Below are 25,679 nucleotides of genomic sequence, written 5' to 3'. Positions count from 1 at the left end.
CTACATCAGAGGGTAATTTTAAAAAAATACAATTTTGTCAAAATAGCCACATGAAACAATCATCTCCTGGCAGTAACAAAAGTTCTTTGTATTAGAGAAAAGACGCCTTCAAGGTTTTGGTAGACAATGTTGAACCAAAGAGGGAGGGAAATTCTGGGGGCAAGGGATTTCCATGAGGTTTCTCGACCCCAATGATTTTATATTGTCTACAAAAACTGAGGAGAAGTGTTTTCTCCAACACATATATTATCAATGGTGGATAAGCTCAATGCAGATAATTATCTAATGAAGCTACATAACAATAACTGAAGCGCACAGAAAATCAATTTAATAACACTTACTATAAATAAATATTTAAACCCCACCCAGTGGCTGGGTTGTAGAGCAGCTGCCTACACATCTGAGATTTGCAGTTTCAATCTTGCTTGGGTAAACATTCACACCTACATCTCTATCTTGAATGATATTTTTCAACTGATTTCTAAGACTCATATATCATATATCTAGCAAAAAGTAAACCTGTCCCAACCAAACAAAAACCTCAAATGAGGTTATTCTGGGACAAGAAGAGGTGACCTAATATATATATACTACCGACAAGAAATAAGGGAACTAATGAAATAATAGCGAATTTGAAACTGCTTTAAATATCCACTAAATCAATTTTAGGCGTCAAGTTCAATATCTGGTGTGTCCACCATGTTGGGCAACACATTCACGGCACCTTGAAGGCATGCTGTTAATCAATTTCCGGATGGTTGCCCGTGGTATTGTCCGCCATTCCTCTTGGAGAGCTGCACCAAGCTGGGCCAGGTTGGTGGGTCCTGGGTCCCTGGCGTACACCCTTCGACCAAGAACGTCCCAGAGATGTTCAATTGGGGACAGGTCTCGGGACTTAGAGGGCCAGTCCAATGTCTGGATACCTTCTTGTCGGAGATAAGCGGAGACAATTCGGGGCCATCTGGCATTATCATCTTGGAATACAAAATTTCGGCCGATAACTCTAGCCAATGGAGCCACAACAGGACACAATATTTGGTCAACGTATCGCTGACCAGTCATGGCTCCGTTAATGATAACCAAATCTGATCGTCTGTCATGTGTAATCCCACCCCAAACCATGACACTACCACCTCCATATCGATCATGGTCAAGAATTGCTGCTCTGGCATATCGCTCCGCGCTCCGACGCCAACAACGTTTTCTGCCATCTGTGAATCGTAGGCAAAACCTTGACTCATCAGAGAACATGGTGTAACGCCAGTGGCGCATAGCCCGTCCCTGATGCTACCTAGCCCATGCCAATCTTTGGCGCTTATGGTGAGCTGAAAGGGTGACACCCTTAAAAGGCCGTCTTGCTTTCAGACGAGCTTGATAGAGTCAGTTTTTAATGGTTGAGGTTGAAATGCGTCTTCCAGTGAGTGTGCAGAATTCTCTATTGATGGCAGGGGCCGATTTAAACCTATCGCGTAGAGCAATTAACGTAATGAGACGATCCTGTCGTGGTGTCGTTGATTTTGGTCTACCACGCCCAGGTCTCGTTACAACCCCACCCGTTAGACGGTACTTATCCCACAGACGTGAAATTACACTTTTTGATTTACCCATCTGCCGGGCAACCTCGGAGGCATTTCTGTCAGTAAGTGTCAATCTCTATTGCATTAGTGATTGCGACTTCTCCAGTACATTTACAGGAGTTAACTTCTGTATGCACGTGTAGCACGTGCTGGGCATGCATTATGCGAAATTCCATTGTCATTGGCTGTTGCGTTTGGGAGATACGCCACGATAACGGACCCTGTCACAGTCAAAGTCATCTACATTCAATTTCTTGGTTCCCTTATTTTCTGTCGGTGGTATAATACACACTTCAGGTTTATATGATTGTTAACCCTAACCCTGACCCTAACCCTAACCCTAACCCTGACTTGATTCAACTCTCTTGTTTCATTCTGTGATATTCTGTGATTTCAGACAACACCAAATGAAACTCCTCCTCCAAGATTTTGTTGGCAGTTAACGCAGTAGAAACATGATCACCTATCATGTTTAACTTTGCTTCAGCCAGAATTCTAATTTCATCATGTTTCAATACTTTACAAAGCAATGTACAAGAAACAAACTTTAACACCAACCCTACTAACCCTGATGTATACACCAGCTGTTATCTCAATGCCCAGCTCTATAGGTGCAGCTAGGATGGTGGTCAACAATCCAACCCCTGCCACCCCTAACCCAATGCTGACTGTCATAAGGGTGGTATCGAACCCATCCATGAAGTTGAAAGCTCTATGGTAACTCTTTCAACCGGAATAACCCTAACCCTAACCCTAACCCTAACCCATATCACAGTCTTGCTGTAAAGGGTGCTTTATGTCACATAACTCTTTCAACCGGAATAACCCTAACCCTAACCCTAACCCTAACCCTAACCCTAACCCATATCACAGTCTTGCTGTAAAGGGTGCTTTATGTCACATAACTCTTTCAACCGGAATAACCCTAACCCTAACCCTAACCCTAACCCTAATCCTAACCCTAACCCATATCACAGTCTTGCTGTAGAGGGTGCTTTATGTCACATAACTCTTTCAACCGGAATAACCCTAACCCTAACCCTAACCCTAACCCTAATCCTAACCCTAACCCATATCACAGTCTTGCTGTAGAGGGTGCTTTATGTCACATAACTCTTTCAACCGGAATAACCCTAACCCTAACCCTAACCCTAACCCTAATCCTAACCCTAACCCATATCACAGTCTTGCTGTAGAGGGTGCTTTATGTCACATAACTCTTTCAACCGGAATAACCCTAACCCTAACCCTAACCCTAACCCTAACCCATATCACAGTCTTGCTGTAGAGGGTGCTTTATGTCACATAACTCTTTCAACCGGAATAACCCTAACCCTAACCCTAACCCTAACCCATAGCACAGTCTTGCTGTAGAGGGTGCTTTATGTCACATAACTCTTTCAACCGGAATAACCCTAACCCTAACCCTAACCCTAACCCTAACCCATATCACAGTCTTGCTGTAGAGGGTGCTTTATGTCACATAACTCTTTCAACCGGAATAACCCTAACCCTAACCCTAACCCTAACCCTAACCCATAGCACAGTCTTGCTGTAGAGGGTGCTTTATGTCACATAACTCTTTCAACCGGAATCCATGTGTATGTTATACTTTGAGAGATAAAATTTAATTGGGTTTTTGTTAAAATCATATTAACATATTTGGGGCTTATAAAGGGTAGATTATCATACAGGCAGATTTCAGGGAAATCAAAATAAAAAATTTCAGGGAAAACGAAATAGTAACCCCCTCAAGTCTCTCTCTCTCTCACTGTTGAAACGACTGTCTTGGACATTGTGTTTGTCTTCCTGGGTTATCATAACATTATAAAAAAAATTTTTGGTCTGAAGTCCCCTCAGTGTTTACGAGATATGATGAGTGTACTGGTAAGTATGTCGAAGTAAAAACCTTGGTGACCAGACCATTCTAACCTTAAAATTCCCCTATCTTCGTCTGGAACCAATATGCTGCCTGCTGCCTGCTGATATTTGTAAAACTTTTACATCAGAATTCGGAATGAAAGATGTGAGAATGATCCCGATGTTCCTAATTTTGGAGACATAACCACTTCTTTTTATCAGATATACGGTGTGGTGATGTTGAGAAACCAGTTGACTTAAGAGGGTAGACTTGCTGAATGATGGGTCTATCAACCATCTATCATCACCGATTTGGACTACATTGAACTGAGTGATGATGGCCACTCCTGAGCTATCAACTATATTACCTAGGGTACTACCACCAACGTTTATAAACATTGTTTTTCAGTTGAAAGGCGTACAGTTTGCTGCCTACTCCAGGGTCATCACATCCATGCGTGTCCCCAAGGTCAGGGATCCCTATATTGACGCATTTTTTCACCTGCACTAGTCATGTAGTAGTATAGGGAATAGGGGTGCTGGACCACTTTCAAGAAATGTCTCTACAAAGCCTTATTTACTAAATAAGGCTTTGGTTGGGTCATTAGCTCTTGCTACTATTACCCCTACTACAAAAAAGTTGGCGGTAATTACTATGCCTACTTTGTGTTGGTTGGAGGTAACACTGTGCCGTACGGTATGATCAATAATTCTTCTCTTACAAATCCCCTACCAGGCCCATCCCTCAAGTAGTACAAGTTAGGTTCGTCGGCTTTCATATCCACTTTATCTATGTTGTAAGTTTTGACTGACCATATAGGATCGGTGGCTCGCTTACGACTATCGCCCTCGTGTTCCCCTATGTTATGTTTATATCGATGAAACAGTTTAACGTGAACCGCCTACGATCTCTTTGGTGTTCATAATAAAGGCTTGCTGGGCTTTTTGTATCCCCTGTTCTATGTACTTTTTTTCTCGTCCTCGCTGATAGCAGACTTACGAGACTTGGATCGAATATCTTGTTTCATTCCGTTATATTTTTTGAGTTCAGAGAGGATTGAACGAAACTCCTCTTCTGAGATCTTACTGTCAGAGAGTGCCGTGGAAATTCGCTCACTCACTGTGTTCAGCTTTGCTTCGGCCAGAACCCTGATCTCGTCGTGTTTCAATGCCTTACGATTAAGCCTGCGTGATACTAACTTAAGCGCCAACCCTGCCAACCCTGCCACCCCAGCCGTTATTTCAATACCTAGCACTATAGGTGCAGCCACGATGGTAGCCAACAATCCAACACCTGCCGCCCCTAGTCCCATGCTGGTTGCCATAAGGGTAGTGTCAGCCCCGTCCACGATATTGAAAGCTCTATTATACTTTTTACATAGTGCTTTCCGCGTGTCACGGTCTTGTTCTAGTTGACGTTTCACATCACATAACTGCCTCAAGCGGAACCCATCTACGGTTTCCAGCGTCTTCGCTACTTCCTCTACGACTGGGTACAGACCCATCTATAATATATATTTTGAAAAATATTTTAATTGGGTTTCAGTTAATATTTCACGAATGAATTTGAAGCCTACAAGGGATAGATCATAATTAATGATAATAGGTGTGAAGCCAATAGACTTTTCTGTTGTAATAAAAACCCCAGGGAGGCTTATGAAGCGGTTTATAGGACCCCCCGGGTCATTCCGTTGTATAACAATACGGCAATATTGACCTACGTGTTCGTTATACCAGTGTATTGTCAACCCGGGTAAAATTTGGCATCCTTTCGAGGAGTTTTCCTGGTTAAAATACGTAAAGACGACTTCTATGATGATTGTGTAGAGGTAGTTTATTTGATCAAGATGCTCCTTGGGTAAAAAAAACTTACTGCTAAATGTTAATTTACTTTCTGTGTCAGAACTTAACCCACTTTTTTCTCCAATACGAGAATCTATCGAGACTGTTGCTTTATTTTCCGTAATGAAATCCCCGGGCCAGATACCGTTATTCCTAATCTTAGAGATGTACCCCCACTTTTCTTCTTTTAATGTGATATAAGGTGAGGTGATTGTTAAGTTGAGCAGCCATTTAGGCTCTTTTAAATCTGATAACGACACCCGTCTGTACACGTTGCCTTTGAAGTGCAGGATGTATAATTCATCTTCCTCACCAGGCTGATCGAAGCCCTCCGTGTCTCCTAGGTCGTTAAGCGTAGTGTTGGGACGATGACTGGTCATTATTATACTATTACGATATAATTTCCAACTGGTTTTTTGATAATAATTCAGGGGTTAACTTCATACCCATGAAGTGTATGTTGTCAGGCAGGAAGATCTTGGTTAGTGATATCTTGTTTTCCACGATCACGTTGACCCCCTCCATACTGGTGTCGGCTCCAACAAAATGTAAACGTTGCAAACTTGATACTGGTGTCGTTTCACCCACCCGAGTTTGATTCCCTTCACGATCTCGACATCATTCCCCGATGGTTCCCCTAGGTAGACTTTGATGATCAGTGTTGAGTTTGCTGGTAGACTCTCTAGTATCTTGACCACGCCTTCGAATTCAGACACCAACTGCAATGTCACGTTTTGTATGGCCGGTTTACTCGATAGCATGTGGGCTGCCATAGTGTTGACTGGGCTGACGACTACGCTACGTCTCTGAGTTGGGACATAAGCCACGAGCAGGGTTCCATTGTTCACGACTTTGTTTAGGTGGTTGTCTTTGTTATCCGTAAACACGTAAGGGGAGACGAGTCTAATATTGAGAAACCAGTCGTCGTTATCGGGTAACAACACCCATTTGTCATCTTCGGTGAAGACGAGCATATATGGTTTGTTTTGGACGACGGTAGTGCTCTCAACATCGTCTAAGTCGAACAGTTTACCCCCGAACGATGGGTATATTATCCAATTATTATCACCGGTGTTGACAAGGGCGTACTTAGTGTTGACTGTTGCTCTTGTGGTATCTATCATATCACTTAGGGTTCCACCGGAGGGGATTTCAACGCGTTTGTAAATGTTGTTTTTCAGTTGCAAGGCGTACGATTTACCATCTACTCCGGGAGCGTCGAAACCGCGCGTGTCTCCGAGGTCGGAGATCCCGATATTGACGCATTTTTTCACTCCGGGCCCTTGTGCGCTGGTCATTTTACATGAAGCGTTAAGCTGAGGTATCCTATATTTACAGGATTATGATTTATATCTAACACCGATATTGTCAGCTCAGGTATGTTGCCCTGGGTTAATCTCTTATACTGCCGTGGTGAAAACGACTCGGTTCTACCGTCGTTGAATTTCTCAGTTTTCACCGGCACTGCTCTCAGTATAGTGGAAGGGTGACCTCCTTGAATGTTGTACGTTGTGCTCACCTGATCGAGATGAATGTACAGCTCTCGGTACGGTACTAGGTCGGGTAACTTCGTGCCTGTGACGGTTGTTGTTGGTTTTATCTCGTCAGGAGACATACCGAGTATCCTCGCTAATGGTCGGCCGAGCCTCAAGGAGGTTCTTCCGTTGTTGATTAACACCACTGTGCCGTTTGAGTCGTTCATCTTGAGTTCGGCTCCCAGGGGTTTGAAGACCTCGTCGTTTAGAGAGCACACGCTGTAGTAGCTGTCAGTTATCTGGCTGCGAGTTCCACTGACGAACAGCTTATTGTTGCTGATATTGATGTTAGTCCATTGCGGTAGGTAGGTGATATCGCAGAGTGCGGCTTCGAGTTGACCTGACGTGTTATCAATCGCGTGCGTCAGCTGAACGGCCTCACCGCTCGTTATTCCTGGAAGTGTTATGTACATATTATAATATATAATTTATATATTATAATATGGATTTAGCACACTTGAAAATCGTGGTGAATGCAGATGGTACGGGGTTTAAAACAACCTTTATTAATATCTTTGAAAAATATATCGTGTCCGTTAATAACGCGCAGGCGGTGGTAAACTGGAATCAAAACCCAATGCAATTTTGGCAGAACCAACTCAACTTTGCTGTGTGGTGTGCGACGACAGGGTCGGGTGTGACACCAGACTACGGTATAGACGAACTGAGTAAGGCGGTTATTTTGTTTCATATTTATTATCAAACGAGACGAATATTGAAGGAAATAAGTGCTCCTCTTCCCCAAGATAAAGCGTGGAGTATGACGAATAACCCCTATGATAGACGCGCTTATGAACGTGTTTGTGGGGAGTTTGAGATTCCAACGAATAAAGACTTTCGCCTTCCTGGTGTGAACCATGGTCTCGGTATAGTTCTCGTGTACTTCTACAGGTCCGGAACATATTATGCCGGTTCTAAAGATGGTTCATACAACCCAAACCGTCATACATTTACAGGCCCCACAACGAATGAAAAGATCCATGTCAGCTGTATAAAGCAAACCAATCCTGATGCAGCCACAGCCTGGACTAAAATGATCTCAAAAACATCGAAAGAATTCACTCGTGCTGGTACAATACGCTTGAACGACTCGATTCGAACGTACGTGTGGGCGCTGTTGGGTGCGCAGTCGATGACGCGTTCCAACATCCTCGGTAAGGGAACTGCTTACGACGCTCAGACACAATTCGTTTCCAACGTTGATGATGCTATCAATTCTCCAGTTGATCTCCCGAGGGCCATCGACCGTTACCAAAACGTGTTAGAATACGCCAGATCGAAAGTCAATTACGTGTTCGGCGTGGGGTTGTACATGGCTCCGAGTGATATGCAACTGAGAATAAAAAAAGTGGTGGGTTATAACAACAAAATAGTCATAGCCACGGCGGACCAAAAGTTGGGTATCAACCCCGATATTAACACCCCCTATATCCCACACATCCCACCACGTGAAAAGGGTATAGTGGCGCCACCCCCGGAGTCTAAAGTTCATGTGCCCCCCACACACACCCATATACATGTGGGGGTACCCCCCTATCAGCAGCATATTGATAATAAAACGGCCCTGGTGGTTGGTGGGGTAACTTTGGGACTTATTTGGTTAAAGATTTCTTAGCCGCTACGTACACCAGACCCGCCACGGCGACGATGGCTGCCCACAGGTTTTGACTGAGCCACATGGCAGTTTTAGACAGAGCGCTCAACAACCACGAGACGATGCTACCCAGGATGCCGGGAAGGGCTTCGGCGGCTTTACCAGCCAGTTTAGCTAGGCCTTCCCCGAGTTTTTTTATCCAGTCTTTAACACCACCGCCTGTGGGAGTGGGAGTTCCCCCGCCGGCAGGTGTGGGGGTTCCCCCTGTCAGTGACACCACCAGGGTTGATATAATGAAACCCAATGCAGTCAGAATGCTGGCGATGGTGATCCCTTGCTCCCGGAACAATATCCGAATCCTTTTGGCTAAAGTTGTATCCTCGTTCAGTATTCTATCGATTGTTTCCCGAATGCGACTGATCTGGGATCGAAGCTGTTCACGATTCGAGGAAGCGGATTCCAATCGTGTACGTCTCTCGTCTTCTAAATCACGTAGTCGTTCATTGATACGACGCTTCATATCATCGTTTTCAGTTTCGTTGAGTTTGGTTTTTTCCCTAGCGATGTGCACGTCGATTTCGTTCAGTTTCCCCATGTTGTTCACGAGTTCTCCACGCACGCGTTTCACGGCTTCGTCTAAGCCGCGCAGTTCCCTTACCGGAAAGTCAAACCCCGGTAACGGTTTGTCCCAGTAGGTGCTCAACAGTTTTTCTATGCTGTCCGAGGCTTCTGTAGCACGCTGTGGTGTCATTTCATCTCTAGTGGTGAGGTGGGATCTGGTAGCTTGCAGATCTTCTTTAACGGCCTTAGGTATTGCACCACCGTAATCATGCATGTTTAGATGTTCACGGATAAATTCGACACCATGGCGGCTGGCTAGAGTTGACAAGGCCAGTGGTTTTTTATTGCTCTTGTTAAAGAGGTCAACCCCTGGGTCAGACTTAAGGCGTAGAACACCCTTTGTATCAATAAAAAAATTCTTATGGTATCGACCCTGTGGTTCAACGTAGTTTTTATCTCTTCTTAAACTTTCGTAATAATCATTTACCGTTGTTTCCAAGAGTTCTTGGTTCAATGGTGAACTAGTAAATGAGGTCTCCTGCTCATCATCGAATGCCTGGGCACTAGCGCCCGGCATCTCCGTCATATCTATGTCTTCATCCATTAGTATTAAAAATATATTTCTTTTATATAACAATGTACGGCAGAAAATTAGATCCTTTCAGAAGATTGAGAGAGCCATTAGGAGCCAGAGCCGTGCGCCAGTCGGTGACCATCACCAACAATCCCAGCAAGATAGACCAGAATCAAACTCTGCTGGTTAGATTTCCAAACCTTGGTGAGAATGACCTCATTGTACCAGGCACTGTTCGACTGGCGTTCAATATCACGTTGACCTCCGACAACGACAAACGCGAGCTAGTGCGGAACGTGGGTCGAGCCATCATCAAGAAAACGACCGTCAAGATCAGCGGTAACGAGGTGCTCAGCATCGACGACAGCGACGTGTTTCACTGCTACAGGGATCTCTGGAAAAGCGAGAGAGAACGAGTCAATGATGTGTACCAGGGCATCAGCAAATCAACCCGGGCGCGCATAGGGTATGTCTTCACGCAAGACCAGCAAGACAAGCTATCGGACGGTGAAAAGGCCATCGCTCTAGCATACGGGAATCGATTCTGCGTGCCGCTCGACTTCAGGTTGCTCACGGGACACGCGCCGTTTTACCAGGCCGCGCTGGGTGATAGGCTCGAATACGAGCTCACGTTTAACGACTATAGCAAAGTAGTGCGTACGCCGAACGGTGATGAGGCTAGTTATACCATAGACAACATCTCTCTGGAGTTCGACATGGTCACTAGCCCGGAGCTGGCCAGGCAGGTTCGAAACCAGTACTCTGGGAAGATGGCCATCCTGTACGATCGCGTACTGAGGCATAGATCAGTCGTGCGAGATAAGAGCGACACTGTGTGGAATATCAACCTGAACGTGCCGGCGCGATCGATGAAAGGTATCCTGGTCGTCCCCGTGGAGGATTACGATCCATTCCGGAGGGACAGCGAGAAGTTTTTCAACCCCGAGATTGAAAAGGTGGAAGTTACCATCGAGGGCGTGCCCAACCAGCTGTTCAGTCATGGTATGAGACCACACCAGCAGTGGGATGAGATAAAAAAGCTACCAGTGGGGGATTATATAACAAAGGACCTGGACCTCGGCTCCGTGCAGATCGGTGAATACCTGACCACCAAGTACGCCCTATGGTTGGACATGCGATCCACGGATGATGATAAACTGCACGGTAGCGGGCGCCGTATAGATAACGGCAGCGAAGGGATAACCATCCAGATTACTAAGAAGGCTCAAACCGCTGGTAAGTTGAAATTATATCTGTACGTTATTATGGACGCGCAACTTAATATAGACAATGGGAGATTCGTGCAAGCCATCTACTAGTGGGGGAGACCCCCAGGGGTACCCACAACTACCCACTGACCCACACTGCGCCATAGTGTGCGGGCAGACTGGCTGTGGGAAGACCGTTTTCGTGTTGGATATGTTGGAGGGTTACTACAAGGATGTGTTCGATAACATCGTTATCATGTGCCCTACTCTGAGCATGAATAAAACGTACGCGCGACCTTGGGTGATGACGGACCCGGACGTACACAAAATCGACCCTGGAACACGCCTGCAGGACTGGTTGAAAGCTCTTCACGAGAAATTTAAAGGGGAACCGACGCTGTTCATACTAGACGACTGCAGCGCTAATCGCGAGATAACAAAAAAGAGAGACATGCTATCGTACCTGGCCTTCTCCGGCCGGCATGCAAATCACAGCGTCTGGGTGCTAACGCAGAAGTTCAACTCGGTGTTGAAAGACCTCAGGGAGCAGACGCGATGGGTGGCCTTATTTCACTGTAAGGACAGGGATTCGTTCGAGGAGTGTTTGAGAGAGAACGATGTGATGAGTAAATTAGAACGGGAACGGGTAAAGAAACAGCTCGCTGAAACTAAACACGCTAAGCTCGTGCTAAAGACCGACCAACCAGTAGCATATATAGTATGCTAAAGCTAAGCAAAGCTAAGCAAAGCTAAGCAAAGCTAAGTATATAGCTATGATATTTGAAGTATTTGTCGTGTGCAACTTAACCTTCATTTCTCTGTGTTTTGTCTGCATCGGGTATTATATAGTTAAAACTAAATCTTACTTGTTATATTATAAGATGGAGTGTGAGGAATTGCTCGAACAATTGTCGTTGGAGGGTTCTCCCACTGGGGGTGTGGGGGATTCCCCCAAGCGAGAGAAACTGGTGGCGTTGGCTGTTGGTGGCAAAGCCAAACATTACTTTGGAGACTACACCCCGGATAAAATTCACAAAATGTCAGCCGAAGAAATCGATAAGCTATACGCTAGATACGAGTCTCGGCTCGGAGCAGAAATGACAAAGACAATAGGATCGGCTATGACCCAGATATACACCGGTATTGTATCACACTTCCTTCCCATTCCACCAGAGCGCCGACTTTACCTGTGGGAAGACCTCGAGAAAGACCCTTTTATCGAACACGCCGTGAGCTCTATCAGCTGCGGGCTGTACCACAAATATGGTATTTTGTTGGCTCCAGTGACGGCGGCGATTATCACGGCAAAACATTGTCAATTTGAGAGAAAGAATAATAATAATAGTATAGATGGATGCTGCACAGGAAACCCCAGTGGACACAGTGATGGAGGAGACCCCACCCCCAACAGTGAGTCCCGAGGTGACGGTGGAGACCACTTCAACAGTAACCAGGCAGAAGAATCCTAAGAGAGTAGCTGCCGGTAAAAAACGGTGGTGTAACCAACATAAAGTGGCCAACCCCCGACTGTTGTTGGCTGTAGGTGTAACTGCCGCCTTGGCTATCTCGTGGTTATATACACGTGAGGGACGTGAGGTGGTACCTGAGGTGGTAACCCCCACTGTTGGGGGTGTGGGGGGTACCCCCACCGTCGACCCGCATATCATGTTATAATTTTAATATTTTATATCATATACATAATGTCTGAGGGGAAAACGTTCGTCAACGACGCATACCACGCCACAGTGGTCGCCAGTCTAGCCGTAGGGTACGCTCGGTTGACTAAAATGGTGCTTAAACAACCAACTATCAAGCTAGATTTCAACCTGCAGGATATGGGTATGCTCATAATGAACCTTGGTATGGCGATGGCCACAAAAGACATCCTAGTAAAACAAGGAATAATACCTGATAATATAATGAAATAAATATAGGGATGGCCACGATAGCTATGATGGTCGGTGGGGCGTTAGTGAATGCCCTGGCATTTTCCGGGAGTAATTTCCTCTTCTCGAAACTACGAGATGATCACGCGGCTGAAATACAGGAAGAAAGGAAGCGACACGATCTCGCTACTGAGAAATTACAAAGAGCACAGGACGAGTACGTTAAAAAACGCCTCCAGAGGATCGATTTTATTAACGAACAACTCAAGCGTGAAAACCATGCCATTAAAACATTCTACGATGTCGATGAAGCAATGAAAGAATACTACCTACTAACTGGTAAACAATTGGAACCGCTCAATAAACCCACACTCGCTCAGTACTACACACCATCCAAGGGACAAATGAATCGTGAACTGGGCTTCATAGTGTTGGGTATAGCAGCTACTGCGTTGGTTGCGAAGCAATTAAATTAAAATACCTATATAAGTAAACATGAGACCCGCTCCATACCGATGCGAATACATACTTATGGGGAAGACCGAGGCCTGTGGTAGGAAATGCAGGAATCAGGGGTTCTGTTGTTTCCATATGGGAAGTCCTAACTACACGTGTTCTGTGTGTGGTATCGGGGTTAAAGGACACTACTGTCTATGTAAAGCTCACGGAGCGAACGTAGTCAGACATCAACTCATCTACGAGAATAAAAAAGGCTACATAAAAGAACGTAGGCGACTGCTCAAGATAGACTCCAATGCGTGAAAGGGTTACCTCCCTTTACTGTGAAGCAATTAGACATTGGTTCTCTTAGGTGTAAACACAATGTCTACTGTACGCGAGCTGAAGCGGGTCGCAAAACAGAGAGGTGTGATCGGGTATTCTCGAATGCGGAAGTCAGCATTGTTGAGATTACTAGGTTTAGAAGTCCCTCCTACCGTAACACAATTAAAAGCTCAAGCAAAACAGCTTGGATACACGGGTTATTCAAACCTGGGGAGAGCCGGGTTAACCGCATTGTTATCACATGCCCCCGTAGCAAAACCTCCCACTGTAAAACAACTGAAAGCCGAGGCACACGATTTGGGTTTAGGCGGGTATTCCCGTATGAGAAAACCACAGCTTGTAGAATTATTACGACAGAATAGAGCTATTGACCTACAGTTCGTGCGCACTGAGCGCGCTGTAGGCAACTATTTGAGAGGTTGGCGCATGCACGTTGATAGAAACATAGACATTACAGATATCAAGCCTCTGATAGCTGATAAGGTCAACCAGGAACTAAATAATCTAGGAAGTATCAAGTTTCAGATCACAGTGAAAATGTCGCTCGATAAGCAGGTTGGGAGTACCACTGAATATGTTCAGCCTTACTTCCGAGGTCAACAAGAGGTCGCCACACATACAGAGACCATTGATACATCAATCGATACCAGTTTTCAGCAGATACGAGAATACCTAGAACGCTACACACACTTGGGGTCCGGGTGGGCTGTAGATAAAATCGATAATGTCTATCTAGACATAGCTAACTACGTGCCGTTCAGAGGCGGGTCATACCTAGCCTTGCCTCCCTACTATAGGAATAAACATGCCATAGTAAACGTTAAGAATAGAGGAAACGATTGCCTGAGGTTAGCTATCAGGTCAGCCTTATTTCCAGCTGGCACTCATTCAGATAGGCTTTCTAGCTATCCCCAAGACGATGGGCTCAACTGGGATGGTATAGATGAACCCACCCCCATATCCCAGATCACTAAAGTAGAAAAACAGAATAATCTGGCTATAAATGTCTTTGGGCACGAAGGTAACACAACAATAGTACACAGGGTCAGCCCGGTGAAGGATCGCCAAGTTATCAATATATTCATGATCCAGCGAGGTGACAAGTATCACTACACATGGATAAAACACTTTAGCAAGCTGTTGTATGACCAATCAGCATACAAAGGAAAGACCCACTTCTGTGAACGATGTCTACATGGCTTCACCCGAGCTGATTTATTAGAATCCCACCGGGATGATTGTCAAGGTGTGGGGCAGACGGCCATACGAGTCGACATGCCTAAGGAAGGTGACAATATCCTAAAATTCAATAACCACAAGAACCAAATGTCTGTGCCTTATATTATATATGCCGACTTCGAAGCCTTAGTTGTGGGGGATACCCCCAGTGGTGCCGCCGGTACCTTTACCCACAAGACACAAGAGCATAAAGCCTGTTCGTTTGGATACATTGTCGTCCGTTGTGACGGGGAAACGAAAGCTCCGGTAGTGTATAGGGGCCCTGACGCGGCTGAAAGGTTTCTAAAGTGTTTGCAGGAGGAAGAAAAAATTATTAGGAATGCATTGTATAAAATCGCTCCCATGCGTCTGACCCGAGTCGACAGGCTAGCCCACGCTAGTAGCACTAACTGTCACGTGTGTGACTCACCACTTAACGGTGATTCGGTGAGAGATCACTGTCACATAACTGGTAAGTATAGAGGCGCCGCTCACAACGCGTGCAACCTCAAGCTTAAAATCAACCCTAAGACAATAAACATCCCCGTTGTCTTTCACAACTTGAGAGGGTACGACTCACACTTGATCATGCAGGCCATCGCGAAAATCGATGGTAATATAACGTGCATCCCCAACAACATGGAGAGATACATCTCCTTCAGCTTAAACGGACTTAGGTTCATTGACTCGTTTCAGTTCCTCCTGTCGTCACTCGACAGTCTGGTCAAGGCCAACAATACCTTCCCCATCACCGATCGATACACAGGCGCCGAGACTAGACCCCTGCTTATGAGGAAGGGTGTGTACCCCTATGAGTACATGGATAGTTGGGTCAAGTTCACCGAGACCAGACTACCCCCTATTGACTGCTTTTATAGCAAGCTGAATGAGGCGTCCGTCTCACGAGATGATTACTCGCATGCGACTAACGTATGGAATAAACTGGGTTGTAAGAACCTGGGTGATTATCACGACCTGTACTTGAGGACAGATGTACTGCTGTTAGCCGACGTGTTTGAGACGTTTAGGCGGACATGTTTCAAGCAGTATAAACTCGACCCCGCATGGTATTACACCAGCCCAGGTCTGTTGTGGGATGCCTTGCTTAAAAAGACCGGAGTTAATTTGGAATTGCTCACAGATTACGACATGCACCTATTCACTGAGAAAGGTTTGCGAGGTGGGATTTCCATGGCATCCAAACGATACGCGAAAGCAAATAATCAATACGTGAAAGGTTACGATCCTAACAAACCAACCAATCACATTCTCTACCTCGACGCAAACAACCTGTACGGCTGGGCCATGAGTCAGTATCTACCTACAGGGGGATTCGAATGGGTACCCCACGTTGATGTTATGGGGGTTGCACCAGATACGAACAAAGGTTATATCCTCGAGGTTGACTTAGAGTATCCCAAGGAATTACACACATCGCACAACAGCTACCCCCTGGCCCCCGAACGTATGAGGGTTAACCCAGACTGGATGTCTGAGTACCAACATAACTTGTCAGGTGGGCGTGTGACAGACGTTGAAAAACTCGTGCCTAACTTAATGAATAAGACCAAGTACATCGTTCACTATCGCAACCTACAGCTGTACCTGTCGTTGGGTATGAGGCTGACCAAAATACACAGGGTGCTCATGTTCGACCAGAGTCCATGGATGGAGCCCTACATCAGAATGAACACAGACCTACGAAAAAAAGCCACCAGTGATTTTGAGAAAAATCTCTACAAGCTCATGAACAACTCGGTGTTTGGTAAGACTATGGAGAACCTGAGGAAACGCGTGACCGTGAAGCTGGTTCGGTCGAGTGAGGAAGACAAGCTCAGGAGATTGATAGCCAGTCCGGCATTCAACCGTAGTAAGATATTCACAGACAACCTGGTTGCCCTACACATGAAGAAAAGTCACATAAAATTCAACCGGCCCGTTTACGTGGGGATGAGCATCCTCGATTTATCCAAACACCTGATGTACGACTTTTACTACAACGAGCTCAAGAAACAGTACGGTGACAGGTGTGAAGTGCTGTACACTGACACGGATTCCCTGCTGATGGAGATTCGAACCGAGGACGTGTACGAGGACATGAAAAAACACCTTGATTTATACGACACCAGCGATTACCCTAAGACCCATGCCATACACAGTACTGTAAATAAAAAGGTCCTAGGTAAGATGAAGGACGAGTGTGCTGGCACGCCCATAGCCGAGTACATAGGTTTGAGACCTAAGATGTACTCCATACTGAAAGCCGACAATAGTGAGATCCGGAAGGCTAAGGGGGTTAAGAAGTATGTGGTGAAACAACACATCAAACACGCCAGATTCAAGGAAGCCCTGTTCAAGACCCGTACCTTTAGGCATAAAATGAACACACTTAGAAGTGATGGACATAAGATATACGGACTGACTATAAACAAGACGTCCCTGTCGCCTATGGACACGAAACGTTGGATAGCTATTGATGGGATAAACACATATGCATATGGACATGAAAAAATTTGAGGCTATTTACTTCAGCCCGCGTGGGTACTGGAAAGGAGCTAGCGCAGTAGATAAGCTAGCTAAAATAGCGCGAGTACCCCCGGAGGAAGCCAAAGCGTGGCTTGAAAAACAAGCCCTGTGGCAGATCTATTTGCCGGCACCACGCTACGTGCCTAGAAGGAGGTTCGGTATTAACATACCTAATAGCGTTCACCAGGCAGACCTACTGTTCCTACCCCACGACAAGAGGTACAAGTATGCCTTAACCGTAGTGGACGTAGCCAGTCGTTACAAGGAAGCCGAACCCTTGACCACGAAAGATTCGGCCCAGGTAGCCAGAGGATTCGAACGCATATACAAACGCAGCCCGCTGACGTGGCCAACAGAGCTGCAAGTTGACCCCGGACGGGAGTTCATGGGTGCCGTGTCACAACTGCTAGCCAAACACGATACAAAGGTCAGGCGTGGCACGGCCGGAGCCCATCGCAGCCAAGCCATAGTTGAGAGATTTAATAGGACTTTGGCTGAGCGCTTGTTCGGCTATCAGTATGCTAGGGAGATGGCCACCCCTGGAAAACGATCGACTGAATGGGTCACGAGGTTACCCAAGGTGGTGTCGGCAATCAACCATGAAGTCACCCGTCTCACCGGTAAGAAACCGGCAGACGCTATCAAACTAAAATCAATAGTTGCAGAGTCGGCCGCTCCATTGCATGGGAAGGAGAAACAGATACCAGATAGGACCCTAGTGAGGTATCTATACCAGCCGGGGGAACACGAGGGCGATAGCCGTAAACGAGCCACCGATCCTATATGGTCAGTCAAAACTTACAACATAGATAAAGTGGATATGAAAGCCGACGAACCTAACTTGTACTACTTGAGGGATGGGCCTGGTAGGGGATTTGTAAGAGAAGAATTATTGATCGTACCGTACGGCACAGTGTTACCTCCAACCAACACAAAGTAGGCATAGTAATTACCGCCAACTTTTTTGTAGTAGGGGTAATAGTAGCAAGAGCTAATGACCCAACCAAAGCCTTATTTAGTAAATAAGGCTTTGTAGAGACATTTCTTGAAAGTGGTCCAGAACCCCTATTCCCTATACTACTCATGTGTAGCATCGCGCTGAGGTATCATATACTAACTGCTGAGGTATCATATACTAACTGCTGAGGTATCATATACTCACTGCTGAGGTATCATATACTAACATTTTGTCACCTGCACTAGTCATGTGTAGCATCGCGCTGAGGTATCATATACTAACTGCTGAGGTATCATATACTAACTGCTGAGGTATCATATCATATACTAACTGCTGAGGTATCATATACTAACTGCTGAGGTATCATATACTAACATTTTGTCACCTGCACTAGTCATGTGTAGCATCGCGCTGAGGTATCATATACTAACAGGATTATGATTTATATCTAAACTCGATATTGTCAACTCCAGGAATGTAACCATGAGGTTTGTTGTGGGTTTTATGTCGTCTGGCGACAAGCCACTTAGCATCCTCGCCTATGGTCAGCTGAGCCTCAAGGTGTTTACTCTGTTGTTGATCAACGCCACTGTTCCATTCAGTCATTCATCTGGTTTCCGCCCACTCAACGGACCAGAAGATCTCTCAACAGGCCGGAAAACCTCGTGGCTAAGCAAGCATATACTGTAGAAGCCTTCGGTTATGTGGCTGTGGACACCATTGAAGAACAGCTAGTTGTTGTTGTCACTGATGTTGGTCCATCGCGGTAGGTTGGTGATATCGCAGAGTGTGACTTCAAGCTCCCACAACATGTTATCAATCGCATGCAGCAGCAGACTCAGAAGCATCCGAGAATATAGAGAAGTATATTATGTACTATATAATATTTCAACATGTCCAAAACAGGAGTGATTTACCCAAAAAGCGATACAAAGGTCATGACTACAATCTCACACACATGAAGACCTGCTTGAGTTTTACTTTCTCATGAGCGATGTGCTCGTCAAGTTCATTCAGTTTTCCCATGTTGTTCACAAGTTCTCCAGGAAAGGTTTGCATGGCCTTGTCCAGCCCTCACGGTTCTCAAACAGGGAATTCAAAACCCAGCAAGGGTTTGTTATGGTATCTTTCCAACAGTTTTAGGCCGTGAGGGAAGTTTAGGCCGTGCGTCAATCTTTCATGTTTAGTTCATCGCGGATAAAGTCGGTACCATGCGTACCAGGGCAAGTGGTTTTCTAGAGCATGTGTTCATGAGATCGACCCCTGAGTGAACCTTCAAGTTATCAACAGCGAACTTGGAACACTCTTGATACTGTGGCTCAATGTAATCTCTATCAAGTTTTAAACCGTTGTAATAATCATTGACGGTTTGATTTAAGAGCTTGTTGCTCAAGCTGGTAGTAAATAAAGTGTCTTCAATATCAGTGAGCACCAAAATCATCCATCTAGATATCATCCATTTTGTCTAATGATGATGAGGCCTGTTACAATATCGACAACATCTCTCTGGAGTTCAACATGGTCACTAGCCTGGAGCTGGTCCGGGAGGTTAGAAACCCTACTCGCGGAAGGTGGCCATCCTGTATGGTAGGGTCCTGCAACATAGAACGATAGTACGGGACAACTGCGACACGGTGTGAAATATCAGCCTAAACATGCCAGCGCGATCAATCAAAGGCTTTGAGGTCTGGGAGTAAAGTTGTTTGGGGAATGATTTCAGCAACATACAATGGTGGCAGGATGACAGAACTCAGGCAGCGGCTTATGTCAATTCCAAGAACAATGACTTATCTGTTGAACAGAGACTTGACACTGTGTTGGGTGGTCAAACCGGATGTGTATGGCAGTGAGGAGACCATCCAAAACTTCACATGGTACAACGATTCTTTCAAGACTCGGTTCAAATGGTGAGGAAGCCTTGACAACTAGCAATCCACCCTGAGCTATGGTAAGTTCTTGCATGTAGCGTTTTATTGGGAACATTTGTCATCTTCTTTGAAGGACAGGTTCCTTGTATGAGGTGAGAATGGGAGCATCTGAGGTCCGGGCACCTGTATTGGGTATCCAGCCATGCAGCTCAGCTAGTGATAGCTTTGATAGAGAGGCCATGTATAACTGAACACTCTGTTTGGTGGATGAACTGGCATATCTGGCAGCTTTTGGTCTGAGCACTCTAAGGGGTGTGATTTGACATAATCTGAAGGCAAGTTAGCTAATTAGATATGTGTCTGATCTGAACTATGTATCTGTTGACAGTTGTCAAGAAAGTTGTATCATTTGAACTCCCCTTGTATGAGTTTTTCGTATGCTTGGACACAAGGTCGACCATCTGTGAGAACTTGGACAGTTTGTTTTGTCAATGATATATGGGGGCAAAGTATTTGAAATATGTGCAGACGCCCAAAGCTTCTACTCCAGCCAGGCAAGTTGATGTTTCTTTAGTGTTGCATTGAAGAACCCGCCAAGAAAGAGTTTGTTCTCTATGAGTGTGTAGAAGGTAGCAGCAAGGCCTTTGTTCTTGACAGAGGCATCAGTGACTATCCCATAAACAGTTGGTCTTAGTCAGATGATGGATTTACAATTAGACAGGGCAGCTTGAGCCTTTTGAAACTTTCAGTTAGTTCATCCATCCAGATAATCTTTTCTTGTGACTGTCTCCCCGGTGTAGCTCAGTCAACAGGATCCAGAAGCTGTGCCTATCTGTGTAGAAGATGACTTAACACTTTGTAGGCACCTGTGAAGGAATAGAGTCCATGGACGTGTTGGGTAGGTCAACTGATGAAAGTGCCCTTGTGACCAGATCCATCCAAGGATCGTTGGGGAACGTTTACTGATGATTGTTTTCGACATTATGAGCCTCATATTATTGTCCTTCAGAGCTTTGAGTACATGACTCCGATAGTGTAGGACCACATCTGGGAAATCACCACTGCAGAAAAGGTCATCAGCTATCTTTGCCATGCATCCTTCTCCAATTAGGTGTCCAAGGACTCTGCACATGAGTCCTTCCAGGCAAGTCTCAGATCCCTGCATCCCCATGGCACATCTGGTGTATACTCTTATACCTGTGAAGGAAGTGACAACTCCACAGTATTTCATAGAGGAATGAGCCAAAAGTATCTGGTAGAAAGCTTTGACACAATGATGAATCTCCATTTGCCAATGTCAAGTAGTACGCAATCAACATTACGCATGAGCGAAGGCTGAGGTTTGCTGTACTGACTGACTTTTCCAAATGAGGTGACAAGATGACTTCCATCTTTGGGTTTGCGAACAAGGAAGGAGAGGTTTAGGTACTTGACAGAGACATTCATTTGCACTGGTTTAATGAACATGCCTGTAGACTCGAGTTCACCCAGCGTGTGTTGGAGTCCAACAAGCATGTCCCAGTTGTACTGGCAGAGACTTCCTTTCCTCTGTGGAGGGAGCGTTGGACCTATATTGACAACTGCTTGTATGTTTCCACTGAAACAATTAGATTTACCAACACTAGGGTTGAAAACATCTTCAAACTGATTGTGGAGGTCATGAAATTTGTCCCTTGCATTCTTGGTGAGGCAGTTGTCAGGGTGGTGGTACTGTGGGAGTTGTTGCGGGAGTGTTGGGACATCCAGGTATGTCTTTGGGAGTTCTTGCGGGAGAGTTAGGACATCCAGGTATGTCTGTGGAAGTTGTTGCGGGAGTGTTGGGACATCCAGGTATGTCTGTGGGAGTTGTTGTGGGAGTTTTGGGACATCCAGGTATGTCTGCGTGAGAGGCTATGGCTCTAACCTGGCAGATGTGTTCATGGCGTTTCACCACAACAGGGTCATCAAGATTGTGACTCTAAGAGAGTGGCCGACACAGTTTATTACATGTGGAGGAGGCCAAGCTCTTTGGAGTTTGTGGGCTGAGTTATAAGGGCTGTCTAGACTTGGCTCCAGGGTCCACTGGGTATCCGGACCACAGTCACTCAGTGTAGTAAGTTTGACAAATTAACCAGGTAGGACCACCGTTTAGTGCAAAGGTGCTTGAAGCAGGAAAGCACGGGTTCTCCTAATAGAAGCATCCCTGCGAGGAAGACTGCCATAATGCACAACCTCAGAGCCTTTGATTACTATCTGGCTCTTGGAACGATGTGTAACAACGTACTTCAAGGACTGGAAAGGTTTACTGGCTGTGATGTCAAGGTGCTTGACAACAAGGGCATTGAGTTTGAAGATGTGTGGACCTCCTGTCTGTTTACAGTGTATCTTGCCAAGTACCTCCAATGGTGTTATACCATCAGCTTCATGGGCTGATTGAGGGGTTTGATCGTCAGTCCAAGGTGCTTGGCAAAAGGAATCAGATACCATATCTGTGGTAGCCCTGGTGTCAAGTGTATCAAACTGTAGCTGTAGTATTGTTGGGTGTTGTAAGTAGTTTGCAGACAGCACTGGGCACTTGATAACATCCACACAGCAAACTCTGGGAGTCAATAAGAGGATCAGGGTTGAATTTCCCATCACTAGTTGTAGGATCATCTTGCTCAGTGTAGACCTGTTCATCATCATACTCATCGTCCATGATCGTGTGGGAGAGGCTCAAGCTCAATCTGTTAACTATCTCCGGTCAACAAGCTTATGTGATGAGAAGGTTTGGCTGCCTGCGGATTGCAGAGGTTACAGTTCTGAGCCTGTTTGTGTTGAGGGTAAGCCTTGAACTTGCTGCCTGGGTAGAAGGTGAAACACTTGAGTATCTTAGTGTCTTCTACCGTACAAAGTTCATCAAGGAGAGCTGCCAAGGCTTGCGAGACTTCTGGTTTCAGGGAAGCAATAGATCTGTTGTGTAGGTCTGAACCATATTTCTGCTTCACAAGTGGTGGCAAACTAGAATGAATCAGTTGGAGCCAAAGAACAACAATGGTGTTCTCAAGTGTAGGGGTAAAGTAAGGTCCTCATCAGTTAAAATTCCAAAACTTGGAATGGTCCATACAAAAGTAGGAACAGTATAGGTAATGAAACAAAATGTTGTGGCACAGGGGCTCTCACAGAAAGACAACAACTGGCATGCTGACATGATCTGCTAAATGGAGACCATCTTCCATGGAGCTAGGGAGGATTTAGCATCTGGCAATCTCTACCTTTACAGACGTGTCTTCCACCGAATCAACCTCCATCATAAGACAACAAATGAGTCACTGGATTCTTTCCTCCTTAATAGTAAGGTACTCTGGGACTCTGACAGGGTACCCCTGGAAACCCTTGAGGTTCTTGAGAGGCATTTAGAAGTCAGTATTCTAATATATGACAAAATGTTATGGATGTCAACTTCTTCTTTATTGTTTTCAGAACATTTTTGGGTTATTCCTTGCCCTTTTGTCAGGTGGATGACATGCTATCTTGGGACCTAATGAATGTTGGTTACTTTCTTGAAATCATCTGTGATTATGGCTGGGGTAAGGGGATCTTGCCAACTAATTAGTCTATCCTGTCTTCACAAAACTGCGTCAGGAGACAAAGGAAAACTATGGCTTGAACACACTCACAGCATCAGCAGACAACAGTTTAGAACAAATTAGCCAATTTTTCGCACAAAAGCTGACATAGATTTGCTGCCTTTAGATTAAAACATCTTAAATACAAACAAAATTTACGATTCAGTGAAATTTTTGAAAACTTTAACACAGAACAAGTACACAGAAAATATTTTGAAAACAACTCCTTCAGTCAGCACAAGGCAAGACAACACAAGATGATCCACGTTTAGAATGTTTATTTGAAGTTAAACCTGTTGATCAGAAACAAATGATGGAGGGAAGCAATCATAAGAATTTCTGCTATTTTTTAATCAGATGATGTCTCAAGGGATGCAGAAAGTTTTAATGTAATTCTTCTTTAATTTAATGTTTTGGCAGAATAAACATGAAGTGAATTCCCAGGTGTTGAGTTCATGTTACTGTAGCAATGTGCTGATGGTCCTACTGACTTCCTACCTTGTGTAGAAGTGTTGTGTTGTTGGCAGTGGTGAAGTTAACATCGGCCCCGCCCTTCACAAGGTCATCAACTGGAAGGAGAGGTCACAAAACATTCTTGACAAATGCCCACCGGGTATGCCATGCAAACATATTACTTGTATGAAAACAATAAACTCCTTTTAAATGCAAAAGGAGCTCTCGTGAAACATGCTCATAGTATGCAGAAAACAGTTAATTAAACATGGTGTATACTAACTGCTAACAAGAGCTAACACTGATTCCAAGGTGTACTGACAGTCAGACGACCATGTGATACCTATCTACATGTCGAAATCAACACAAGCAACACAGCATCCTTGATATCTCCAGGGTATACATTCCGAAAACACTCCACTTTACCCTGGATGTCGCAACAAAAACAACCAACACACCATCCTCGATATCTCCAGGGTATACATTCCGAAAACACTCCACTTTACCCTGGATGTCGCAACAAAAACAACCAACACACCATCCTCGATATCTCCAGGGTATACATTCCGAAAACACTCCACTTTACCCTGGATGTCGCAACAAAAACAACCAACACACCATCCTCGATATCTCCAGGGTATACATTCCGAAAACACTCCACTTTACCCTGGATGTCGCAACAAAAACAACCAACACACCATCCTCGATATCTCCAGGGTATACATTCCGAAAACACTCCACTTTACCCTGGATGTCGCAACAAAAACAACCAACACACCATCCTCGATATCTCCAGGGTATACATTCCGAAAACACTCCACTTTACCCTGGATGTCGCAACAAAAACAACCAACACACCATCCTCGATATCTCCAGGGTATTCATTCCGAAAACACTCCACTTTACCCTGGATGTCGCAACAAAAACAACCAACACACCATCCTCGATATCTCCAGGGTATTCATTCCGAAAACACTCCACTTTACCCTGGATGTCGCAACAAAAACAACCAACACACCATCCTCGATATCTCCAGGGAATACATTCCGAAAACACTCCACTTTACCCTGGATGTCGCAACAAAAACAACCAACACACCATCCTCGATATCTCCAGGGTATACATTCCGAAAACACTCCACTTTACCCTGGATGTCGCAACAAAAACAACCAACACACCATCCTCGATATCTCCAGGGTATACATTCCGAAAACACTCCACTTTACCCTGGATGTCGCAACAAAAACAACCAACACACCATCCTCGATATCTCCAGGGTTGCATTCTGATAACATTTCAATACACCCTGGATGTCGCAACAAAAACAACCAACACACCATCCTCGATATCTCCAGGGTATACATTCCGAAAACACTCCACTTTACCCTGGATGTCGCAACAAAAACAACCAACACACCATCCTCGATATCTCCAGGGTATACATTCCGAAAACACTCCACTTTACCCTGGATGTCGCAACAAAAACAAGCAACACACCATCCTCGATATCTCCAGGGTATACATTCCGAAAACACTCCACTTTACCCTGGATGTCGCAACAAAAACAACCAACACACCATCCTCGATATCTCCAGGGTATACATTCCGAAAACACTCCACTTTACCCTGGATGTCGCAACAAAAACAAC

The 25,679-nt window shown here is 45.1% G+C and overlaps 1 protein-coding gene across 3 annotated transcripts in view; it reads right to left on the bottom strand.

Annotated features, from left to right (window-relative positions):
• LOC137280690 (unconventional myosin-XVI-like) overlaps nucleotides 1–25,679 on the bottom strand; it is a 236,700-nt gene that overhangs the window by 206,206 nt on the left and 4,815 nt on the right. For all 3 annotated transcript variants that reach the window (XM_067811903.1, XM_067811906.1, XM_067811904.1), the window contains exon 3: nucleotides 24,076–24,146. In XM_067811903.1, the coding sequence (XP_067668004.1) occupies nucleotides 24,076–24,146 (71 nt within the window). The remainder of the gene's footprint in view (nucleotides 1–24,075; nucleotides 24,147–25,679) is intronic.

Source organism: Haliotis asinina, chromosome 4, assembly GCF_037392515.1.
Source record: "Haliotis asinina isolate JCU_RB_2024 chromosome 4, JCU_Hal_asi_v2, whole genome shotgun sequence".
Taxonomy (NCBI): domain Eukaryota; kingdom Metazoa; phylum Mollusca; class Gastropoda; order Lepetellida; family Haliotidae; genus Haliotis; species Haliotis asinina.
The sequence above is the reverse complement of the archived record's forward strand: the minus strand, read 5'-3'. Positions and strand labels throughout refer to the sequence as shown.